The sequence below is a fragment of the Seriola lalandi genome, unplaced genomic scaffold (assembly GCF_002814215.2).
Source record: "Seriola lalandi dorsalis isolate HSWRI2012SDOR001 ecotype SW California unplaced genomic scaffold, Sedor1 jcf7180002054326, whole genome shotgun sequence".
Classification (NCBI taxonomy): domain Eukaryota; kingdom Metazoa; phylum Chordata; class Actinopteri; order Carangiformes; family Carangidae; genus Seriola; species Seriola lalandi.
The window spans coordinates 781414-804947 of record NW_019524879.1 but is presented as its reverse complement, the minus strand read 5'-3'; the positions used below and the strand labels follow the sequence as shown (position 1 = coordinate 804947).

Genomic DNA, 23534 nt, shown 5'->3' with positions numbered 1-23534 from the left:
GAAATATTGAACATGCAAAATCCAAAGGACTGCTCTTTTCTGATGAAAAACTCATGCTTCATTAGTTCTATCTTACAGACATCAAAAAGGGAATAAATAACTTTATCTGAAAGCCCCAGAACCAGCCAAGAATCCTTCTTCTCATGCACAGATGATGGGTCAGTTAGAAGTGGCTTAACTATTCTGAGTGGTCTCCTCAAGAGATGAACAAAGGAATTATTGTGTAATCAGCAAGACTAAAATCTAATTATGCAAGAACATGTATCCTCATTTATTCAAGACTCTATAATGTAGGAATCATTTTTATCTATTAAGCCTCTTAAGCAATTTGATTGCGAGGACACAAAACACCTCTCAAACATGGTGCAGCAGTCGAGAAAACGCTGTGCTAAACGAGGACCCTGATGTGGCAGAGTCCTCATATCATAATGATTGATTACAGAGCAGCTGTATAACAGTCCCTGTGGGGGAGAGTGGACGAAGCCAAGCCCTGCTGGCCAGATCTGCGATATTCAATAACACATGATCACCACAAGACATCGATTCTCAGGGAGGAAAACCCCCTCTCACACCTCCAACACCACCAATGTCTAGGACAACACACGGATACTGTATGGTCATGCAGAGTCATTTAATGGATAACTGAGCAACAACAACAAGCAGTGGAGAGACAAAGAGCCATCGTCTTGTCTAACATTATGTAAGATTTTGATGTTGATGCCATTTTGGGCTTTGATATTGTCCTGCTGACTCATTATTAGATCTACTATTGGGGTGAAGTCCAATTTGAAGGGGCGGAGAGGGGAGAGGGAACAAAGGAGCTCTGGTTTTTCAGATCCTCTAACACATGTCTGTTTTTTACTGTAATGGAGCTGGCACTGATGCTGAGAGATGGAAGATAGGAGGCTGGCTGAGGGACACTCTAATCAGCAAAGAGCCACTTCCTGTTCCTCCTCAACATGAATGACGAAAAAAAAAAGAAAAAAAAGAATTATAAATTTGATTTGATTTCCTTTTTGGTACAAGAAATCACGATGGAAAGTTAACTAGTTTAATTTACAAAGTGGTTGTCATTCATCATGCCTAATAACAAAACAAAACTCTGCTTTAAGTCAACATTGTGCACACTTAAGTTACAGGGGGATTCGCCTGTCTTTACATTTGCCAATGAAAAACTTCCTGCTGCTGCGATTGCATTCATCTGTTTTTATACTATACACTTAATTTATTTTGCACTTTTGCATGCTTTTCTTTTCCCATTCAGAATAAGCTTTGTCATTTCACTTTCTGCTGTAATTGAGTTACTTTGATTCCTCTGACTCTGAACTAAAGCACACGTTGTTCAATCCCTCTCGTCTTGTAGACATGACTGCAGCAGAATGTAAACGATACAGACCAACAGCAGGATATGGTTTTTTGGTATAATTCGGGTTCGGGTCATACAATTCAGACTCAGTTTAGTTTGAGGGAGTGGCTTTAACTCATTTTACAGAACATGCTGCATCATCTCTAGCTGGGTAATTGTGCTTACTCTGCAGCTGCTGTTTTCTTGCTTGATACGCGGGACAAGCAGATGAAAAGCAGGTTTTGAGTAGAGAATTCTGATTGATTGAAACTAAACAAAAGAGTCAGCTCTAACGGCACAGTGGAAAACCAAACCAACCTTTTTTTTTTTTTTCACAGATTTGTGATGTGATTCCTGTGCTGTTAACATCCACACTTTCAACACACACACACACACACACACACACACACACACACACGATGCTTTAAAATCAAATGTGTCATTATCTCACATTTGTAATGAATTATTCACAACACTGAAGAAATCCCTTTGAAATGATTTGTCCATTGCTCCGTCTTAGTGCTCACACTCGGATGAAGTCCTCACATTTGTGCACTCACACAGACTACACACACACACACACACACACACACACACACACACACACACACACACACACACACACACACACACCACACTAAGACACCACATTGAGTTGTTTGTACCTGACCTCTGTCATCAGTGCCTGTTAAAATCAGGCAGGAGGGAGGACTGAGTGAACAATCGGCTGATTCATCTGCCTTTATGTCACACTGGCGGGTCCCCCCTAACTCTTTCCCCCTCTTTCTCTTTCTCTCTCTCTCCATCTATCTCTGAGCTCCACACCCATCCCCTCTTCCCCTACCCACCCAAAATGGTGCTCCTCCCTATGTTGGTTCCTTCCTCTTGTTTTGGGCCGCTGCACACAGGGGCCCCATGCTTGTCCCTGTCCCGGGCCCAATCCTCAATGGATCCTCTGTCTGACCCCTTCCGCCTCCCCCTCCACTCTCTCTGTCTCCCTAAACAGGATAATCAGAGCCACAGAAGCGTCTGATCAGCCGCAGCTCATTATACAAGAACGTACGAGCCTTAATCAGCGAACAGTACATTACATAATGTGATGTTGGATCATTGGAGTCACCCGCTGCTGCTATTGTGAAGCTGACATGTGATGCAGGTCTCATGTTCAGGTGGTTATTTGTGGTGTGTTTGCTATTGTCTGTTTGTTTGTGTGTCAGTGTGTGAGTACACTGACATTTCCTGTTGTTTCATGATATTAACAGTAACAGTGTACTGCAAGGTGTGTCAGTACACTGTGACATCACTGTTGGGTGCAATTAAAGGTGCAAAAGAGCGCAAGAGAGGTCAAACTTTCAGCCAGAGAGGGCAATGAAGCAGTGCTTCTCAGCCTGGTGGGAATAAAGTCTGTTATACTTCCAGTAAAGCCAGTGTAACAGATTTCTTTTAGCATATAGCACGCAAGCAAATCACACGAGACTGACAACTTCATTTTAAAGTAACAGATGTGACTCTTACATGTCCTTTCAGATCGCTATTTGTATGTTTGTGTGTCTTTGTAATAGAAAAAATATATTCTGCACTTTGGATAACCTGGTCTATATGCCTCTTAAAAAGAATCAAGCATTCTCTGTCACACCCTTACTTGAATGTCTTTCCGACATAAAGGCCTGGATGGCTCTAAATTTTTTAAATTTTAACGAAAAGAAGACAGAAGTGATTGTTTTGGTGGCAGCTCCGAGACCCTCTGTCTAGATCTAGGTTCCTTGGCTCAATACTTAAAATCCAACGTCACTAACTTGGGAGTTAAGGTGGACTCTGACCTCAGACTTGACAATCAGATCAAGACAGTTGTGAAGTCAAGTTTTTACCAGTTGAGGCGGCAGGCCAAAATAAAGCCAATTCTTTCAAAGCAGCACTTTGAGACAGTAATCCACGCCTTTGTAACCACACGGCTGGATTACTGCAATGCACTTTATGTGGGGGTTAGTGGGTCCTCCATCAACCGTCTCCAGATGGTACAAAATGCTGCTGCACGTCTTTTAACTGGCACACGCAAATATGACCACATTTCCCCCACTTTAGCCTCACTTCACTGGTTGCCCATACATTTTAGGATTCATTTTAAAATTCTTTTATTTGCTTTTAAATCTCTCGATGGTCTCGCCCCTCCCTACTTCTCTGAATTGCTGCACCCATAATCACCCACCCGCTCTCTCAGGTCAGCTGATCAGCTCCTCCTGAGGGTGCCAAAAACGAAGCGCAAGCTCAGAGGGGACCGTGCTTTCGCTGTGGCAGCCCCTAAAATGTGGAACGATCTGTCTCTGCACATTAGACAGGCTTCTTCCTTGTCTGTTTTTAAATCCCTTCTTAAGACCCATCTCTTTTCCATGGCCTTTGACACCCTGTAAGATGTGAGTAGTTTGTCCTTGAACACACACCTGTGTCAGGATGGCACCCAGAATTGTTCACACACACACACACACACACACACACACCCTGACCCCGCCCCCTTCTTTCTTTTCTTCTATAAAGTTCATGTCCACTCTTTGTTCGATATTAGTCTGCAGTTGCACTCTGTGTGACTGTACACTGATCCTTTGCAAAGCTCTTATTAAAATATATAAAGACAACTTAATCATTTTGTCAACTGTTCATTTTCAGATTTCCACCACACTTTGCAGACATTTAATTCCATTCCATTAAAGACTTTTGCAATAATTAGAGAACTGCTCTCCTCTAGCATTGAGGATGAGACTAAAAGAGCGATAAGCAGCATGTTACAGTAAACACTTTCTCACTCCATGTCTGACATATATAAAATACAAATATTGCAGCGATTAATTTGTAAACCCGGATGTCTGCTTGGGAAATAAAAGTATCATACAGACACATATACACACAGGCTGACAGACAGAGGTTGTGGCAACATGTATACAGTGTGTTTACGTACAATCTAATAAATCCGGTCTAACAGTCTGGTGATTATTGTAACCAATTTCAGAATCTAAACAAGATTAAGGCCATAAAATAGTTATTAACATTATTAGTGTCAAACCTTATAGCATGATTTATAACTTATGAATTCATCCATCTGCCTGAAAGTGCATACACAGAATCTTAGTTCATACTGGTTGGAAAAAGGTTTTTTTATTTTCATTTTTTTTCGTTTTTTTTTCGTTTTTTTTTTTGGGGGGGGGGTAAAGGCAAAATATCATGAAAATATCATGAAAATATTCTCAAATATTTAAATGAGTAGAAAAAACAAAATTAATACAATATTTTCTGTACTACAGGTTGCAACAATACAACCTTCAGGAAAGGAGCTCGTGTTTCCGCAAACCATGAAAACATCCACTTGTATCGTGACCTTAATGTGATTATTTTGATAACACTTGAGGTTGCTGGAGATAGAGAGGTATGAGGAAGGCGGGTCGTCGGCGGTGGTGGGGTGGGGTGGGGAGAGGGAGAGGGAGAGGGAGAGGCATTGCTAAAATTCCTCTGTGGAGTGAGGAGGATATTTATCGACTGTGTATCAAGCAGGACGGCTCCATCCGTTTCAACCAACCATGTGCTTCACCATGCAAAGTCGATGCCTTCAAAAATCACAGTTTACGTCTTAGAGAAAAGACGTGGTACAGTTACACCTGCAGTTTTTCTGTTCCTCCCTCTTTTCTATGAGATGACTCAAGAATAAAATACTTGGTGCTGCAGTCAAGGTCATGATCGTCCTCTGTGCTTCAAAACAAACTGTACAGGCTTTAGTGGTAAAAAGCAAGAGCTGCCTGAAAATCCAGAGCATCCAGGAAGGTTTTTGCTCACCAGAAGCGATAAATGTCTGAATTCATAGGCAACCATTTTGATAATCGTTAGCATTACTTTTCTTTGTCTTATGTGACTGGAAACTAAATGTCTTTTGAGTTTTGGACAAAACAAAGAACGTCTCCTTGGGCTTCATGAAGTTGTGACGGCCATATTTCACTCTTTTCTCACATTTTCTAGTCTAAAAGATCAATCAGTAAATTTAAAAATGATTGATCGATTGATGGATAATGAAGGTAATCATTAGTTGCAGCCTCTTTCATCACTTTCTATGATTGTTTAACAGGTTTGTAGTCAGATTTTCCTTAAATTGCAGTTATATGAGGTGTTCCTGTGCACAGAAATCACAGGCAGCAGTCTGGATGTGTTACAACATGTTAACCAAACATGCTCGTGTCATTTCAGCAGAAGAGACTAGAATCATGTCTGACATCTTCACTTCTCCAGTCACCATATATCCACAAATCCATCTCATCAGTCTGACTGTAAACGTCACAGCACTTAGCTCCCAAACAGAACAATAATAAAATTCCCTGACACCAATAATCTCAAGTTGTTAAACTATTTCTACAAATGCAGTAGAATTATCGATTATCTCTTTGATATCGCAGGGCTTTGGCTGCCGATCACCTTTTATTGATTTTAGAAAGAGAGCACAACAACAAAGGAACAATATGACTGTATTTGGGTGGACAGTGCAGACATTGTGACAACCTGCTACACACAGACGTTTTGTCAGTGGTAGGAACGTGGGGCAACGTACACAAACTATATCTCCGATCTCCCCCTGTCACAGCTGGAATCACAACACACAATAGTCGTACTTAAGTCAGACGACTAGCAGCTTTAAAGCTCTTCATATCTCCCATTCCAGTGTCACTGGCAAAATACGAAGGAAAAGGCTGCCACTGCGATGATACCTGTGATAACAGCTCAAGGCTTAACAAAACATCCAACTGCCACACAGATGATGTCAAATCAGTGGGAAACAACTGCACAAACACGCCAGTGTGTAAAAACACGAGCAAACAACACACGTTGTGAAGTGAACAAGAACGAACAAATGTAGCTATGATTCAAATCTTGACCAGATGTTAAGCCCTTTGTGCCTTCTGCCTCACTTCACCTCTCCCTCAGTGTCATATGACCTTCCCGGTGACCTTTCAGGAAGAAAGACGGGCCACAAAACCTGACCCGTTGACCTCCCGCCTATAAAAAAAGTCAATAAATCCAATAGGTTATACGAGGCGTGAACAGAGCAGGTGGCGAAACATACACAGTCATTAGTAGGCACTTTCCAAATATTCATTCACACAGAGCTGAGCAATTTACACAAAGGCAACAGTGCAGAGTCGGCAAGATGCCTCAGATGATGGCACCTGGACCCCAACATACTGCACGGCTGACGAAATGAGGGGCGCATGTTGACTGATGCGTACACAGTCATTTTAGTTCCTGTATTTGTTTCAGTGGATGAAGCCTAAAGCTGGTTTATGATCTGGTTTCAGCCTCTATAATGTTTGGATATCCTTCTCTTCTCTCCTTAATAAACTGAATGTCTTTTTTGTATGTTTTTGTACGTTGGTTTTTCTGTTGCTGACGTTTTTCTTGACGAAGCAATGAACTGAAAACACCACCACCAGATTGATGGATAATTTAAAAAAAAAAGGTGTCTGTTTCAGATGTATTTGAAGGAAAATCCTCTGACCCTAACACATCTGCACATGATGGGACAAAGAATATTGTCATAATGTTAAATTCTGCTTGTGGATTTAAATAATGAGTTTATAGTGAGTTTTACAATAACACAGTTCTGTTTGATATTTGTGTTTTTACACATTATTCCCTTTTTTCCCATATTTCTTTCAATTTTCTTGATGCTTACCCTTCATAGGGAAGCCATTCAATGCAGTTCTAATTTTCAGCTGTTATGGCTGTACGTGTTTTAAATTTGCTGTAAATTTTTTATTTTGTTGTCTACTTTACATATGCACAAGTAGAATTAACAGAAAGCTGTCATTTTTAGTGTTCAAGTTTTGCTGTAATTTTTGTAAAGAGACTTACTGAAACATCATTTAGGAGTCTTATATTTTGAAGTAAAAAGGTAAGTGAAATTGTGATTATTTTGGGGAAAAGAACATGAAAAGTGCACCACAAATGAGTGCAATCACAAGTCACCTATGAGCCTGTTATTGTAAGTGTGTTACAGTCTAATTCAATAACCCATCACTGCTCTCTTCAAAGCTGTGCTTGGCCCATGACCAAAGTATAAAACACACATATGTGATTGTTGGTTGTCCAGAGTGTTGCTGAGTAACACCCTGAGCCCAGGTGGCTCGTGAGGCTGTAAATCTGCTCGTGGGCTGAGCTGCTGTAGTTTTATCACCGCGGGACTGCAGCCGACTCGACCCATTACTCAGCAAAAACGGCGTAAGGCGCACATGGAGCCCGCGCGCTGCGGCACATAACTGACGCGCACCAAGGGAGGCGCAGCACATTTAGGGGGGGGGACGGGGGACGACAGGTATGTTTACAAACATGCAGGCAAACTGACTGATGTAAAATCGCCTCAAGTAACAAGCGGTAAGCGGTAACAGCAGTGTTGTGCGACATAACATTGCAGTTTCGGGTTTGTCTCCGTGCCCAATGTTCGGGGGGGGGGGGGGGGGGGGGGGGTCTGGTTGGCAGGGACAGGGACGAAAAGGCATCAGTAAGGGCGGTACCTTGCTGTCGAGGACGCTGCCTTCCTCCTGGAGCACCTTCACCTCCGAGGCTGAAGCTGAAGCTGAGGCTGAGGCTGACGCATCCTCCTGGCTCTTCCCGTCCTGCTGCACTGAGCTCTCTGCTCCCATGGCGCACAATCACGAAGGTGAACTCTTGTCGTCTTTGGCTGCGGTCGCAATCACACAACAAACCTTCCACTGCACAAACGCGACCAGGATGGCACGACTGCGTTTAAAGAAAGCGAGTATCCAAAGCGTCCAGCTCGACAGTGCAGCTCCGCCCCGGGGTGGCCTGGATCTGGAGTGATGAAGTGTGAGGACCAGCAAACTCTTGTAGGACACCCCCACCTCCTCCTCCACCTCCAACACCTCCCTTTCAGTATCACATGGGGCTCCGGTACGCCACGGCACGCCTTGCAGCATCTGACATGGTGCTGATGGAGAACACACACACAAACAGACTGTGAGAGAGGAGAAGGGTTAATAAATGAAATGAAGGCTTTATAGCTCTTATTACTGTTTATTCGCCTTAAGCAGAAATTACATCCATTCTTAAAAATTGGTAAATTAAATTAGAATGGTTATAAAACACATCTCTCTGACACATGGGGAGAAGGTCTGCAGGAATCCTCTGCAAACACCAAGCCCCTGGGGAGAGAAGAAACTTTTAAATAATACATTTGGTTATTTCACATGAGAAATCTCTGTATTTATGTTACAATGTGTGCAGCAAGACAGCTGCAGGGTTGTTTGCTCATGCTGCCAGGCCACTGTCAATTAAATCAAATGAGATCAGCCACACCCCACACAGTCCTCATGCAGCAGATTAGCTGAGGATTTGATGATTAAGCTCTTCATATAAAATATCTAACTATATCTCCACATTGACACATCTTTGACCATTGCTTATTTTGTCATGACTAATGTTAAATAAATAGAGATAGGGGGCTTTAAAGTACAATGGATGCATTGATTTTTATTATATTAACAATTTTTCAGTTATAGTTAAAGATGCTTAAAAGGCTATAAAACGCTACAACATCTCCTCTCTCTCTGTCTCCTCCCATCTCTCTCTTGTGGTTAACACGGTCAGGTAACATCTGCTACAACATGCAAATCTACTTTTGTGGTAATGTGGTCAGACTGCTTCACATCACAAAGTCTGCTCCGTTTTCTTGTGGTTTAGGTAAAAACACATTTAAACATGACAATCACAACAATTTTTCACTAAATGCAGACTCATTTTCTCTTCATGTGGAGCTTTTCTCCCGTCTGTTACTCTACATTGATGCTGAAGATGGTATCTCTCATTTCAATTTGCTTCAGACAGCCTCGTAAATTAAACGTATGCTCAAAAAAATGTAACTATAAACTAATTTTAATCCCCTAATCTAACCTCTGTATCTGACATACTGCACATATGTTATGCTATGTTGATACAGTTTGCCATGGTTCACTGTACTGATAGTGCCTCATGAGGTGTGTTAGTGTGGAGCACCTCTGCCTCTCTGATGGGGAGATGTTGTTCAGGTTTAGATGTTAATTGCAGGTTGGGCCATGTATTTTGTTTGGAATTTTAGAACGCACAAATTACAGCCCAAGCGCTCAAAGCCAAGTTCACACAGGCCGAGACTGAGGGTCCGTGCCGCTGAACCAAATCCAGAACCCAAACACACACACGTCAACAACACAAACACTTTTTTATTTATATTGCAAGTTTCAGTTTCTGACTTGGATACTTGATTGACTCGGACTTATAAATCCTTAAAACAGCTCTGCTCTCAAGCTTGTATTATTTACAGTAAAACACAATGCAAACATTTCACTTATAACATTCTGTTTGTGGATAAATAAAACCACAGGTCCTGTCTGTTACTTCAAAGTTGAAGCGAGCACACGCTGTTACAGCGACCAGCGACATAAAGCTTTCTGAGAGTTTATAGTCAAATTACTGTCACATAGTTCAGTATTCCTCTCAGCCTTTTAACTCAAAACAAGTCTCTGTGGCATTAAAGATCCTTCTATGTCTACAGTGTAGACTAGATTAGTGTCACTTGCACATGGAAATCTAATTATATAAATTGTAATGTTATCAGGTCAAACTAACCACAAACACATGATGATCTAATAGGAATATCTGATGCACACAATCAATGTACAGGCAATAGATGGAGAACTCTCTGTTCAGCATTTTTGTTTCCTTGTTGATGTAATAGTTGGTCTGCTGATCTTTACATGTGCGGTTCTCAGAGTCAGGAAATGAGGTGGCAGCTCACTGGCTCTGTTGCATGTGGTTTCACTAATAGATCTTTTATCTGATTTCCACCTCTAAAGATACTTCAGGTTAGCTTTATCATTATTACACCTTCTCAAACATGACATGACAGAAGTCACATGACAGAAGTCTGTTGTTGTGTTTTGTGGACACTAAAGTGGTTTTAGTTAGTTAGTTAGAAAGTGCACATTTATACAGGTGACACCTTTGTTTACATTAATGTCGTGCAGATTTGATAGTCCATTGATAACAAAAAGGTTTTTTAACTAGTAAAAAAACTTAATGAAAATTACATTTAAACTCAAAATAGAAATGCATATTTCAAGCTTGCCTGATGCTACTACAGATATAGATCTGTGAAATTTCCACAGGAATGTAATTCACAAAACAAACATGTCGGGCTGCTTCCCTCCACAGATAAAATCTGAAGTTAAAATCTGAGTTCATGCCCACTCTGCAAGTCCATCAGCCACTTCAATGTTTTTACCTGATATGTAAAGATGTATTTCTCAATTCTTACTGTTTAATATTTGGTAGGATATGTCAGAATCTCAAACATTAGTAGCCTTAGCACTGGACTATTAATCTTTCTACAGAGCACGAGATGAGATGTAACTTTGGTTAGCATAGTCAATCTTTGGTGATGGACCCAGGAAGAAACTCATCATTCACTGAGTTGCTCTCAATTTCTGGATTAATACAAACATCTGTCAGGACATTAATGCCTAAATAACATGCCTTTAGTTCATATCTAAATTTTGAAAAACAAAAATGTGTAACTTTTAAGAAGACTTACTGCACACAGAAAGTATTACAGTGTTAATGTGGAAAGTGGAAAGTGGAAAGCAACCGACACCAGTTGTCCCTCATGACACCAACAATTTCACTGAGGCTGCAGAGTAGGGGAGTTGTTACACTGCTCCGCTCCCAGGGGTGCATGTGAAGAAGGATATTTAGAACAACAGAATCTCCAAATCCTCATGAATAAAATCTCTCATCGCCTTTGTGGCACAAAATGATCTCGGATTAGTGAAGCAGCATATTGTTAATTCATTATTCATACAAAATTACAGAATAATTTCACACGGAAAGGAGTGAACCAAGACAGGGAACCTCATTACAGTCAAACAGTACATGTAGATCGATGAGTTAGTCAGTGACCTTCAGCATGGCAGGCCTATCAGCAGTAATGCTGATGTCATCTGATAGACGGGGGGAGGTGCAACATGGGGGGAAGGAGGTTCTCATTAAAGTGAAAGCCTTACCGGACATGCCATGGTCTTCATTCAATAAAACAGGGATGTAAGGGCACATTAAAGACATGCTCTCACACACACACACACACACACACACACACACACACACACACACACACACACACAGCAAGGTTCAGTGACCTTCACACAAAAATACTTTATTTCTTTCACACTTACTGTAGCCTACTATTCTCCCTCTAAGGGAAATGGGAATCCATTCAAGGACCTTTGTCCAAATACAACAGGCCTGTTGTGTTCTGCTGTTCACTGGCAGTGAATTTTATTCTCAGAGGACTTCTAGTTGATACACAGACTGCATATTTAAAATAAAAAATGTAACAGTGAAATGTTGGGAAATGCAGTGTTTTTCAGACAAGACAGGGTGAGTAGAAGAATTTAGCCCTGAGGGTTGATATCTGGTGAGGGCAGCATGTGGGAGGTCGACACATAGATACTTTGTCACAAGCAGTGAATGAACGGTTTTACTCCAAAACAAGATGGGTGAAAATTATTGTGACCAAACATTGCATGATGTAAAACAGGCGTTAACACAGACCTTTACCCAAAAACTGCACTGTGAAGACGAAACCCAGTTTTTCTGAAATGCTGAGTATACATGTTTTTCTACAAAATAGATATTAACACCTTTCAACTGGATAGTACCATGTAAAATAATGCAACAATAAGTTATACTGAGCTAACAGTTATCAGGGCCAAGGAATGTGGGGGACATTAGGAAAAACTGCTTTGACAAAAACGTGACCACCTGACCCCAGGTTTTCTGTTTGTAAGTTTGTTTGTGATAATTGGATGAAACATAACTTTATTTTGAAAAATCCACCATGTGAACAATATAAACAGGGCAACAATTTTATATAATAATGCAGGACTCAGTAGCTATTGTACTTAAGTGGTGCAAATTTGCAAGTAATGAAATCAACAGAAGGCAGAATGAGATACTGAATCTGAGATGTTTGCCGGCTTTGCCCACTTGATATTCAGGCCTCGAATCATCTGAGCCATTTTCCAGCTGGAGTTACACTCAGACATTCAAAAGGACCTGTCCTTGGTACTGAAATTAGCCAGTCTATTAAATATGAGTGCTAAAAGACAAGAGCTTTAAGAACCTGAGGCTTCAGCAGATCAACTCAGAAGCTCAACATAAACAACTCAAACCTGACAAAACTGGGATTTTCCAGCACATTACAAAGCACTGACGAAGCCCCCTCCTCATCAACACCACATCTTCAAATCTGTCATCAGCTCAAAACAAGAGGGTTCAGTCACACACACACACACACACACACACACACACACACACACACACACACACACACACACACACACACACTAAATATGCCGTTGGAGCACCAGTGTATAAATGAGAGCATTCCTGCAGCATTGACTGTAGTTAAAGCGCCAGATCCTGCCTGGTGAACAGAGAATAACAGACTGAGCAGGTGTGGAACGCCAGCTTTGACAGGCAGACACATGTGCACACACGCACATTGGCTCCATGTTGCAAACCCAAACACCTCATAATGACAGATGCTGCACCCTGGGGTGCTGCGTGGGGGCCCGATCATTGACTTTCAGGCATGCTTCCAACACAGGGACCGCCCCCTGTGGGAGTGAAGCCACACTTGTTAGAAAAACCCAAGAAAATGAATAGAAAAATTAGGAGATGTGATGTGGAGTGAGAATGAGAAAGAGGAAGGTTTCTCTTTTCTCCTTTGAGAACCATGAGCCAACAGGAAGAGAGACGCATGTGTCCAAACAACAGATGGTCTGAGCCGCAAGTCGACTGCTGGGTGTGAAAACACATACACACCATTTTGGAGTAAACAAAAGTTTTATTTGAAAGGCACGTTTGACTGCAGAACCAAAATGTTTAACATACAACTGCTGTTAATGAGAATAATTTTAAAAAAAATTCAGAGCAATCACTGGTTGCTTTCAAATCTAATGTTTGGTTTAGACTTTGTACAATAAAACTTAAAACACGGTTTTGGTCATATCTGTCATTTTATCACCTCATGAGGACAAGTCAGGACACACGGATGCTGGATGTTACCCACATTGGTATCAGACAATTAAAACTAGCAAGTAAATCTGCATTCAGCAGTCTGGATGCAAACCAGCCACCAGCTGCGTGTTGCAGAGAGTTGGAAAAACCTGTTATAGTAAAGCGTAAAATCTGTGTTTCCCACAGTTTTTCATGGCAGAGGTCAGCCACACCGCTTGAAATTAAGGGAACCACTTCTAACATCATAAAAAATGAGTAAACTTTCATTATGTAAAGCATCAACTTTCAGAGAAAAACAAAAACGTGCTATTTTATATAGAACACTGAACATATCTAATGACTATGGATATTGTTTAGGCTGTTGTCTATTAAATCATGAGGAAATATATGTCATAATCCGAGTGGTTTATCACCTTCACTGAACTATTTCCTGCAGTGAACCCTGAAATGCAGATGTGACACAAATAACAGGAATTTTCATGCTGGATAGAAATCTATCTATATACCCACTGTATATAACTATCTCATCACACAAAATGTAATACTTGAACAATATCTCTAAAATAGCTTCTAAAAAGATGAGTGTAACTTGTAGTGATTTTCAGTGGGCAGTGCAGCAGCTTGGACAATTAGTAGAAGGTTCGGATACTAGAACAGTCGTACTTGTAAGAACAAGATGTAAACACCATAATGGCTTTTTGTGCATACCGCAATTTAGTTAATAAATACACAAACTGAGCCCATTTCAGTTAAAAAGCTTAGGATGCATGTAAAAATTGCAGCACAGTTTTAAGACATTTGATTAACTTTTTTCACAAAACAAAAACATTAAAAAAAACATTAAAATAAAATTCAGAATGGTTTGAGAACTGTAACTAACTCTTTGTATAGAAAGGTCAAAAGCATACACGTACAGCATATGTGATATACACCATATGGGTGTAGGAGGTCATTTTTGGCATATCACACACATGTGCAAATACAGCATAAATTAGTAATCTGTTTTTTCTTCCCTGAACATGTTATTGTGACGTGGGGAGAGTATGGGCTGCTGGGAAGAGTAAGACAACATTTCCTGTTAATGGTGCAGTGGATGGATGCATTTTATGATGAGCGCATGGAGATGCAGATCTTGGAAACAGAGCAGAGAGCCTGTGAGGGAAACAAGATGATGAATTTGAGTGAGAGAGCGTGCAGCCTCACAGACTGGAGCCTTGGCACTGAGTGAAAGTGGTAGTAAACTGAAAACTCCAGGGACTAAATAAAGTCTAGTGTAACAAGTTGTATAGACATTGACTACTTGTAAAGTATTTATATTCATACAATGCCAGCTCCTTAAGATGACTGCAGTGATATGATAATACCTATATGGATGTCTTTAACTGGAGCACGCTCAGAAGAGCCCAGTGATCTCCTCTGTGGCCGGGTCAAGGTCGATGTCGTAGAAGCAGGGTCGGGTTGGCAGCCCAGGCATGGTGCTCATCTGAGGAAAAACAACAACAACGACACAGGGTAAGAACTTTATTGGCAGGCTCAGTAAGAGAAAATAAAAGAAAGAAAAATCTAGCTGTAAGCCTCTTCCTTGCCAAACTGTTCATGTTTTTATCTAACTATTGTTTCAGAGTGGGGGAAAAAAAATATGACCAATACTAGCAGCTGGTTCATAACTTTTGTCTTTTGACAGCAGCCTCATAAAAATGTCAGTGACAACAGACCTAAATAAGAAAGTAAGATTACAATCTATATAATAACCACAAGCTCATATTAAAGCCTTTGTCACAACACAGCTGTTCTACACCAAAAGAGAATCAATTAAGATTTTGTATCAAACCTTAACGTAAAATGAGTAAGATCAACCCCCACAGGTTGAATGACTATAATCTAGACTCATTTAACTCCAGAGAGACAGTTTACCAACGTGTTGACAACCTCCACTTTGGCAGTGATGAATTTAGCCACAGACAAAAGTTCCTTTGTTCTCATTGTCGTCCAAATATAGGTAAAAACGGGCTGCCTTTAAGAGATGAGACGAAGTTAAGGAGATGTAGAGTCACAGTGGTTAATATTAGCTACTGTACTCATGGATTGAGATCACTGCCAGAGAGAGAAGGGCACTCCTGGCTTTTTAAGAATCACATTGAGTTTTGATTTTGTCTAATAAGTAGCGGAAAAATAGCTACAATTTATATCAGATATATAACATACGGACTTCCCAGTGTGCAATAACATATATCTGAAACAGTGGAAACTCCTAATTACTGGGTTTCCTGAACTGACAATCAAAAATCATCCAACATAATAATAAAAATAATTTCCCAATTATTTTCTAAATTCGTGGATTAGCTAACCCTATATAGATAAAACAGATAAAATGTCAGTGTTTTCTTACAGATGGTTACATAACACACACATCACAACAAATTTAAAAGGGTGCTGTACTGGAGAGACTTGTCCCTTTTTGTTCGGCCCACCTCTACAGTATCGGTGTGTGTTTTGTGTGAGAGAGAGAGAGAGAGAGAGAGAGAGAGAGAGAGAGAGAGAGAGAGAGAGAGAGAGAGAGAGATTATATATGTTGCTATCTTCTATCACAGAGAGCCATGTGGAAGTTTTACTGAGATGGATTCAATAAGAAGAAGAGAAAAGCAGCTGACAGCGGAAATTCTCCCTAATGAAATTTGTGACATGAACAGGAGTGAGCATGTGAATGGAAGTTCACACGTAGTGGGGTCAGATGTTGGCAGCATTTGCTATGAGCACCAGTGTAATTAAAGGGTTTTTCTTTAGGTCAAAAAGAACTGTAAATCTAAATTTTTCTAGTCAATAAATGTGTTACTCCGGTGTTTGTTGTATGGCAGATGAAAAGAAGGAATTGGTTTGCACGCTACAATTGATCAAAGGCAACTGTGCGACTCATAAAAAACACACACTCTCCCAAAACCCAGCCGGATCATCCCGTCCAAGCTCAAAAGTAAATTATCTTGCTCATTAGACAGGGAGCGACATTCTTTGCATGCTTCCTTCCCTCTGACCCAGGGCCAGTTTTATGGGCCCATTAGTGGAAATGAGACAGGAGGAAGTGACCAGCCAATTTCCTGTCTGAGGGAACGTGGCTGCGCAAGTAAATGAAGGGACAAAACAAGGAGTAGATGTTTACCCAATTTGACAGAGCGGATGCTATCTGCTCTGTGTCATTGTTGTCAACTGCGACCGTGGTTACATGACACTGTTCTGACCACATCTACCGATTAGGCTTTAACCACAGATGACTCAGACTATGAGCGGATTCAAATGACGTCAGTATCGCAGGATTACATTATATTCTTATGAAATCAATTAAACTCTTTTTTTTTCCAATCCAAAATTATTTTTGCTCATTGTTACTTCACTTGGATGTTTGAGCAGAATGATGTCTGTGCAGAGTTTGACACTAGAAGATGTGAACATACAGTATGAGCAGGATTCTGTGACACAACAACTTGTTTTAAAGCCAATTGTAGTCCAGTATACAACTTATACAGTATAGACAGTATACAATCTAGACTCTGAGGAGATGCTTCACATTGATGGAGTCTGCTTGCCAAAGTCTTTCTCTGATGCTAAAGTCAATCCATATTGTTATATGCTGAAGCCACGCCTTAAAAAGTGTTTTGGTCCACCTTCAGCTATTACATAATGTCATTCTAATTTGTACCTACCAAGCCCCTTTACAAACGTAAAGTAACACGAGCCGTAGATTAATGTTGACTGTTTACACTGTAGTTCTGTTATGAAGTATAATTGTATTACATAACCCAAACTACTTATTCAAGTAAGCATCATTATTTCATTATGAATCATTAAGAGAGCAGGCAATACTGATCATGTTTCATGCTTTTAAACAGGACTGACATCCAGAGAAATTAACTATAATTCACATAAAATGTGGTCAGAAAGCACAACGTGGTAAAACTCACAACAGTCTCTCCATCATTAAGACTCTAGACATGATTTTTTTAAAAATGCAACTGTCTTACCATCTGAATTAACAAAGTAGGGCTGCAAGTGAGAAATATCTTCCATTGCTACTCACCAAGATCCCTTTAGTTTCTCAAATGAAATAGATGAAATCTACACACTGTCAGTTAACAGGAAGAAATGACTCAAAACAAAAACATTTGGATTCACAAACAGCCTTTTTTCTTCTCATCTCTTTAGAATTAAATGTTAGGTCTCACATTTAACTATCAAAAGATGTTAAAATATAAAGACAAACTGTTGAGGTTTTGAAAGCAACAAAAGATGCTCTGTTCTGCTGGACCTCCTCTCAAGCCTGAGAACAAGTTGGCACTTGCAAAAAACACATAACACTCTGTGGCTTAAGTTGGAAACTCCACTTGGCCAAATAAGTCCCCCCATTATGCCCAAACACAATGTGCCTTTGTCAGGGAAAACCCTGGAGGAGACAATGTAGCTGGATTTCTAACCCCCTCTGATTTTGGAGAAGACTCTCAGTCAACAAACGGCGCAGTTGCTAAAGAGGGGGATTGAGGAGATTATGAAATCAAAGTCATGAGCAAAGACTCGAGCCATTTGAGATTAATGGACCATTAGAGGGAGGGGAAAAGTGTCAAATGAAGCATTTAATCAAAAGTCAAAATGACGCTTCTTATTATGACTGTATTATCTAATGAAGACACATTCTTGGCTGTGATAAATCAATGGATAAATTGCCTGGTGACTAGAAAGGTGGAGCTGGAGTGATGAGATTGAAGAGTTCATGAGTTGAACTCTCACCTGTGAGAGTGCACTGCTTCACTAGGGAAGCACTTTGAACTTCACTGTGGCAAGTTGTAAACAAGTTGAAAACATTACTCTGTTTTGTCTTGTTTAGGACTCTAATTTTTAATACAATGTTTAAATACAAACTTACTACAAAGTAGTCATGAGATGTTAAGCTTAGAAAGTAAGAGACAGCAACATTAGTTCATGTGGTCATGTGTACTGTATTGTAATGCTGTGTATATTGTTTACTTATCTCTGCATTAGTTTTACTGTAATTATGATGAAGTAAACATCAGTTTCAAAGATAAAAATAAGACTGGATTTACTGAGCTTGTTGCACTTGACTTTACTGACCAAAGTCAGGAAAATAAATTAAGATCTACTTTCATCTCATGTGTGCTTTCTTTCATAGATATAATCGCAGTCCTTTAGCCAATGTACAGCATGTTAAATTATATCCAGTTGTGGCCATGTGGAATAATCAGGAAGGGGCTTTTTATAAATCTGAACTGGTGCATTGGAGGTTGCTCTAACGGGATATGAACTCTAAAGAGATCTATTGTTCTGCTTGCGACCCCTCCCTCACATATCTGAAGAGTGACATCAGCCCCTTCCTGATTCTTCACCCTGTAAAGACCCTTAACCCAGCCCTCCATCTAAAGCTCCCCCTCCTCTCATACTCAAACCCTCATTGCCCCAGGAGTTTTGCTGTTGAGATCTTTCCACTTCTTTGAGTCAAGTGTGACCTGAGGGTCTGTTACCACTTTTATTAAAAAAAAATTGTTAAATGGCAAAACATTATAAAATAGCAACTACTATAATCTGAGAGAAACAAAGTACAACAAAACTTTCAATCAAATCTGTCAGATAAGTGGACAGCATGTAGATGCTCAGTCCTGCCCCCTTTCTATGCAAGCTTTTGTTCCACTTGCCTCACATTTTTTGCCATAGAGTTTATTTCAATAGCCTCTTTAAAAATCTGAAATATGATACTGGGGTTATCTGTCGAAATTCTAGTGGGAACTTACTACTGTACAGGACAGTAAAACTCTGGCACCTTGTCATTTAACCAAATAACTATTTTGGCTGAGGCAAGAAAAACAGAAGCACACCTGGACCCAGGGTGGGACTTGGCTCTCTATGACTTTAAAATGGATCTGTGGATCAGTCTGGCAGACAGAGGCTAAGCTAAAGAGTTCAAATAACTATTTGGAGACTCCCTTTGGGTTATAAGTCACAGTTCAAGGGTCGTCAACGTGCCAGTGGCTCCGCGGGCCACAGCAGATCAAAGGCATGGCAGGGAGGCTGGACAGACGCCACACCAAGACACTGCTACCCCTTCCCAGCATGCCCGGTGTTTGACACCTCTGTCTCCACCTATCAAAGCCTAACCCTCAGGGAACACTGGTGAAACAGCAGGAGGCAAAGCGCTCAGGAAGCCGCTTCCTTCCTGTCAGAGCCCATCATCAACCAAGAGGTTCCAGTAAGCCGAATTCAGCTCCAACCGGCACAATAATATGGTTTCAGGAAAAGCAGGGGACTGACCAAAACTATAAATACTGTTCAGAGATAAACTCATGGGAGGGTGGAAGGATGAGGGGATACAGCACCTGCACGAGCTAATGATCCTATGTGGATAAACGGAGACAAAGCTGTCAGGAGTGATGGAAATAACATTTCTGCTATGACATAACTCCGAAAATGTGCCTGAATTACGATATAAACGTCTACTCCTGGCAAGTAGCTCAACCCCACAGCAATAAACCAAATCAACATGAAACACCAGAGGTTGTGGATTCCCAGAAGTGCAGTTTGGGCTTTACTTCTCACCAAGTACAGCTGAATTTAATTTCTGTCCACAACCCTCAGTGATCAAAGTGAGCCTCAGGAGATATCAGTGTTTGAGCTGGATATTACAGTAACAAGGTAAAGGAAGGGCGCCACGTTGATTAGATTAGGTGAGGTAAATTAGATTCAGTGCCTTGTGCAGTAAATAGCCATTCATAGCTGCTTTGACACTTGGTCACTCAACTATGTAGACACAGAGGTTTTAACACACACTCATTGAAACACTGCAACAAACATTTGTCCATCCTTGTTCACAAAATGATTCTGATTTTAATTGATTATTTAAGGAGTATATGGTGCAAGAAGAAATTAAATGGGCCAAGAAGCAAAGAACAGAGGGACCAAAACAGATAAGGTAAATAATTGGCCAATTCCACGCCAGCTTACTCAGAATTAAGACTTTTCTCACTTCATGTGACGGATTTTCTCGAAAAAAAAAATGTATGGAAAAACTTCTATGAAATTGATCCTGCAAAATCCTATAGCTCTACTCCAAATACTTAACACATTAAAAACTATTTACGTGATCACATGTTGCAAATGATCTTCAGGGTTTGTTGGAAGTTCAGTAGCTACAAATTTAAACCCGATGCAGTGAAAAGTAAGCAAATCTTGAGCCTCAGAATACACACACACACGTCATAAATTCATATGTATTAAACTTTTTTGCAGTAGAGCTTTAGGATTTTGCAAGGTCCCATGAATTTAATAAAGTTTTCACATGAATTTTTTCAATAAAACCATATGAACTGGGAGGGGATATGACCCAGTTATTATTTCCTAAAAATCAAACAAACAAATTTGTAGAAAAATCATTGTATTTAGTGCATTTAAAGTGAGTCAGTTAAACTGGAATGTAATGTCTTGCTTGTGTTGAATTCCAGTGTGGTCAAGGACCATCATTTTGTTGTAACATGTTTGAATTTCTCGAACAGTAATGGCACAGTCTATTGTAAATTACAGTACATACACTTTCCAGACATTTGCAGCCTTGTGAAGACACCTTTAAAAGCCTGTGGAATGTGACTGTGACCTGGGCACAGACAATGAAGTTAGCATTAGCCGGCTGTTGCCGTTCTGTTGCACACCACATACCGTTCCCACGAGTGGGTAGATGAAGCCAGCCCCGATGCTAGCACGGACATCTCTGATTGGCAAAACAAATCCAGTGGGTGCACCCTTCTTGTCAGGCATGTGGGACAGGGACAGGTGGGTCTTGGCCATGCAGATGGGTAATGAACTGTAGCCCTGGGTAAAAGGTAAAAGAAATTTACTGGTTAATGTTTGTGTGTGTGTGTGTGTGTGTGTGTGTGTGTGTGTGTGTGTGTGTGTGTGTGTGTGTGTGTGAGAGAGAGAGTGGGAGAGAAAGTGATACACAAAGAGAGAGGGAGAGAGAAAGGGGACGAGCTACAATGCTCCTGTCTTTGTGTGGGACAGTGTTTATTGTGGCAGGAGTGATCTCACCTGTTGATTGTAGTAATTGATCTTGGCTTTGGCTGCTGGGGACAGCTCGATGTCATCAGCTCCATACACTTTCTGGGCAATTGTTCTGATCTTCTCTGCTATCGGCATCTACAAGACAGACAGTGCATGAGGGACAGGTGGAAACACATCAGCGCTCCAGTCAAAGGAAATAATGGGGGAAATTAGATTTAGTGAATCCACATCCGTGTGACTTCAGGGTTAAAGGACTTAAACAGAGTAAATTAAATCACTCAACATATTTGACTTGTACTCTCTGACTCTTGTGAAATATTTCATAACTCTCATCTGCCGTCTCGGCAGTGCAACATCTGAGAGGTCAACCTCCTGAGCTGTAACTGGCCAAGCAATATCTTTTTCAATATTATCTTTATAATACCAGAACAGTGACTCAGTGAAATTTTAGACTTCTACTGTGACAGCCACAATACCATATAGACGAACTGAAGTTACAGTGACTGGGATTTGACATGAAGGAAAACTGCATCTTGTGTGTATTGCTCATCAGCAATACAGACAAGATGCTGGACCGCGATGTATAGCTGGTGGTTGATTTATTACTGGTTATTGATGCACACTTGAACATCTGATTTTTAGCAGCTTACAAGTTAGGGTACAGTTAACATTAGTGGTGTGAACATTGTATTTGCATATAAAGATGTTTGAAACATTGATAAGTTAGCTACAGAGATAAAGCCAAATTAAACAGTCATCATTGCCCTTAACTGGTTGTGAAAAGTTTGTTTCTCAGAAAATAAATCACACTTATTTGACTTATATTTGAGGGAATGGGCATGATGTAATTATGTCATCTCTCACATTAACCTGTCGCTCTTTGAATTCATTCAACGGGTCGGTATGTCTGTCAGTAACATGCTTTGCCAAGTTTGTTCTGCGTAGGTTTAAAACATCTTTTACAGATGGGCTTTGTTGCGTCTGTGAGCTCACCCTGACTGTTGGCTATCTAAGAAGAATGACGCCACATTGCTTTGCTTACAAGCTGTGAATGGTTGGCAAAAGTGCTTCTATTTGCAGCCATGTCTCTAATTTTGTCACCATGAAAGCTGAAGCATGCAGCATATGAAAGAAAATAAAAACATTGGTGGCACGCCCACTATGTCTGCAGGGAGTGGAAGCAGAGTGCTGCACGCACACACAAACAAACAAACAAACCCCCCCCCAAGGGAAGTATTTTTAAAGTACTGGTACTAATAGAATGCTGTATAGCATCATTTTAGAAAGGCAGAGTATCGGACACCTTTCTAGTATCAGTATACTGTGCAATACTATTCTTAATAATTCTCAGTTCACTGGAATTGTTTTACTGAGTATCAGCTGGATTCATTAAATCAGTCCTGGACCCGCTTCACTCCACTTGTTGGACTCTTGGTATGCAGGCACATGATTACTGTAAATAGTTGCACAAAAAGACACACACAAACACACGTCAGTGTAACAGGATCAGTTCATTTACGTCACGACTTCCCAAACTCGCTAACTCAGACCAGCTGATGTTTTTTCTACCTAAACATTCTCTGGCTTTGCTCCCAACATCATCATTTACTGCAAACAGAAAGTAAGTAAAAAAAGTAGGAATAGGCATGAAGACAACTGCATACAGCAATGAAACACAGGCATCAAATTTTGATGACATGTCTTTCAATATTCTTAGTTAAGATCAGTTGAGAAACACACAACATGTACAACAACTTCACCTCTATGTTGTACAGGAACTGGAAGTTGCTGGCTCTGCTGGCAGCTTCGTTCACAGCCTGGGCCAGCTTTAAAGACCCTCGCCCACCCTGCGCCCAGTGGTGACATGGCACAGCGTCAGACGCTCCACACTCTTTTGCAATCTGACACACAAGGTCAATCTCCGCCTCGGTGTCTGTCCTGAAGGATCACAGAAGGAAATGTTAGCAGTGCTTGGTGGCTAAAACAACGAATCGTGTTTTTTTAAAGCAAGATGAACCAAATAAAAACGGTGCTTTTGTGGGTT

The 23534-nt window shown here is 40.6% G+C and overlaps 2 protein-coding genes across 2 annotated transcripts in view; both read right to left on the bottom strand.

Moving 5' to 3' along the window:
• Nucleotides 1–8188, bottom strand: part of akap12b (A kinase (PRKA) anchor protein 12b) — a 45748-nt gene extending 37560 nt beyond the window's left edge. Inside the window, exon 1 of the mRNA XM_023407059.2 lies at nucleotides 7888–8188. Within this exon, the coding sequence (XP_023262827.1) occupies nucleotides 7888–8016 (129 nt within the window). The 5' untranslated portion in view covers nucleotides 8017–8188. The remainder of the gene's footprint in view (nucleotides 1–7887) is intronic.
• Nucleotides 8189–13251: 5063 nt separating this feature from the next.
• Nucleotides 13252–23534, bottom strand: part of mthfd1l (methylenetetrahydrofolate dehydrogenase (NADP+ dependent) 1 like) — a 37478-nt gene continuing 27195 nt past the window's right edge. Inside the window, exons 22-26 of the mRNA XM_087174182.1 lie at nucleotides 23251–23428; nucleotides 21518–21625; nucleotides 21149–21301; nucleotides 14809–14927; nucleotides 13252–14596 (exon numbers count right to left, since the gene is read on the bottom strand). Coding sequence (XP_087030308.1) covers nucleotides 14838–14927; nucleotides 21149–21301; nucleotides 21518–21625; nucleotides 23251–23428 — 529 coding nt within the window. The 3' untranslated portion in view covers nucleotides 13252–14596; nucleotides 14809–14837. The remainder of the gene's footprint in view (nucleotides 14597–14808; nucleotides 14928–21148; nucleotides 21302–21517; nucleotides 21626–23250; nucleotides 23429–23534) is intronic.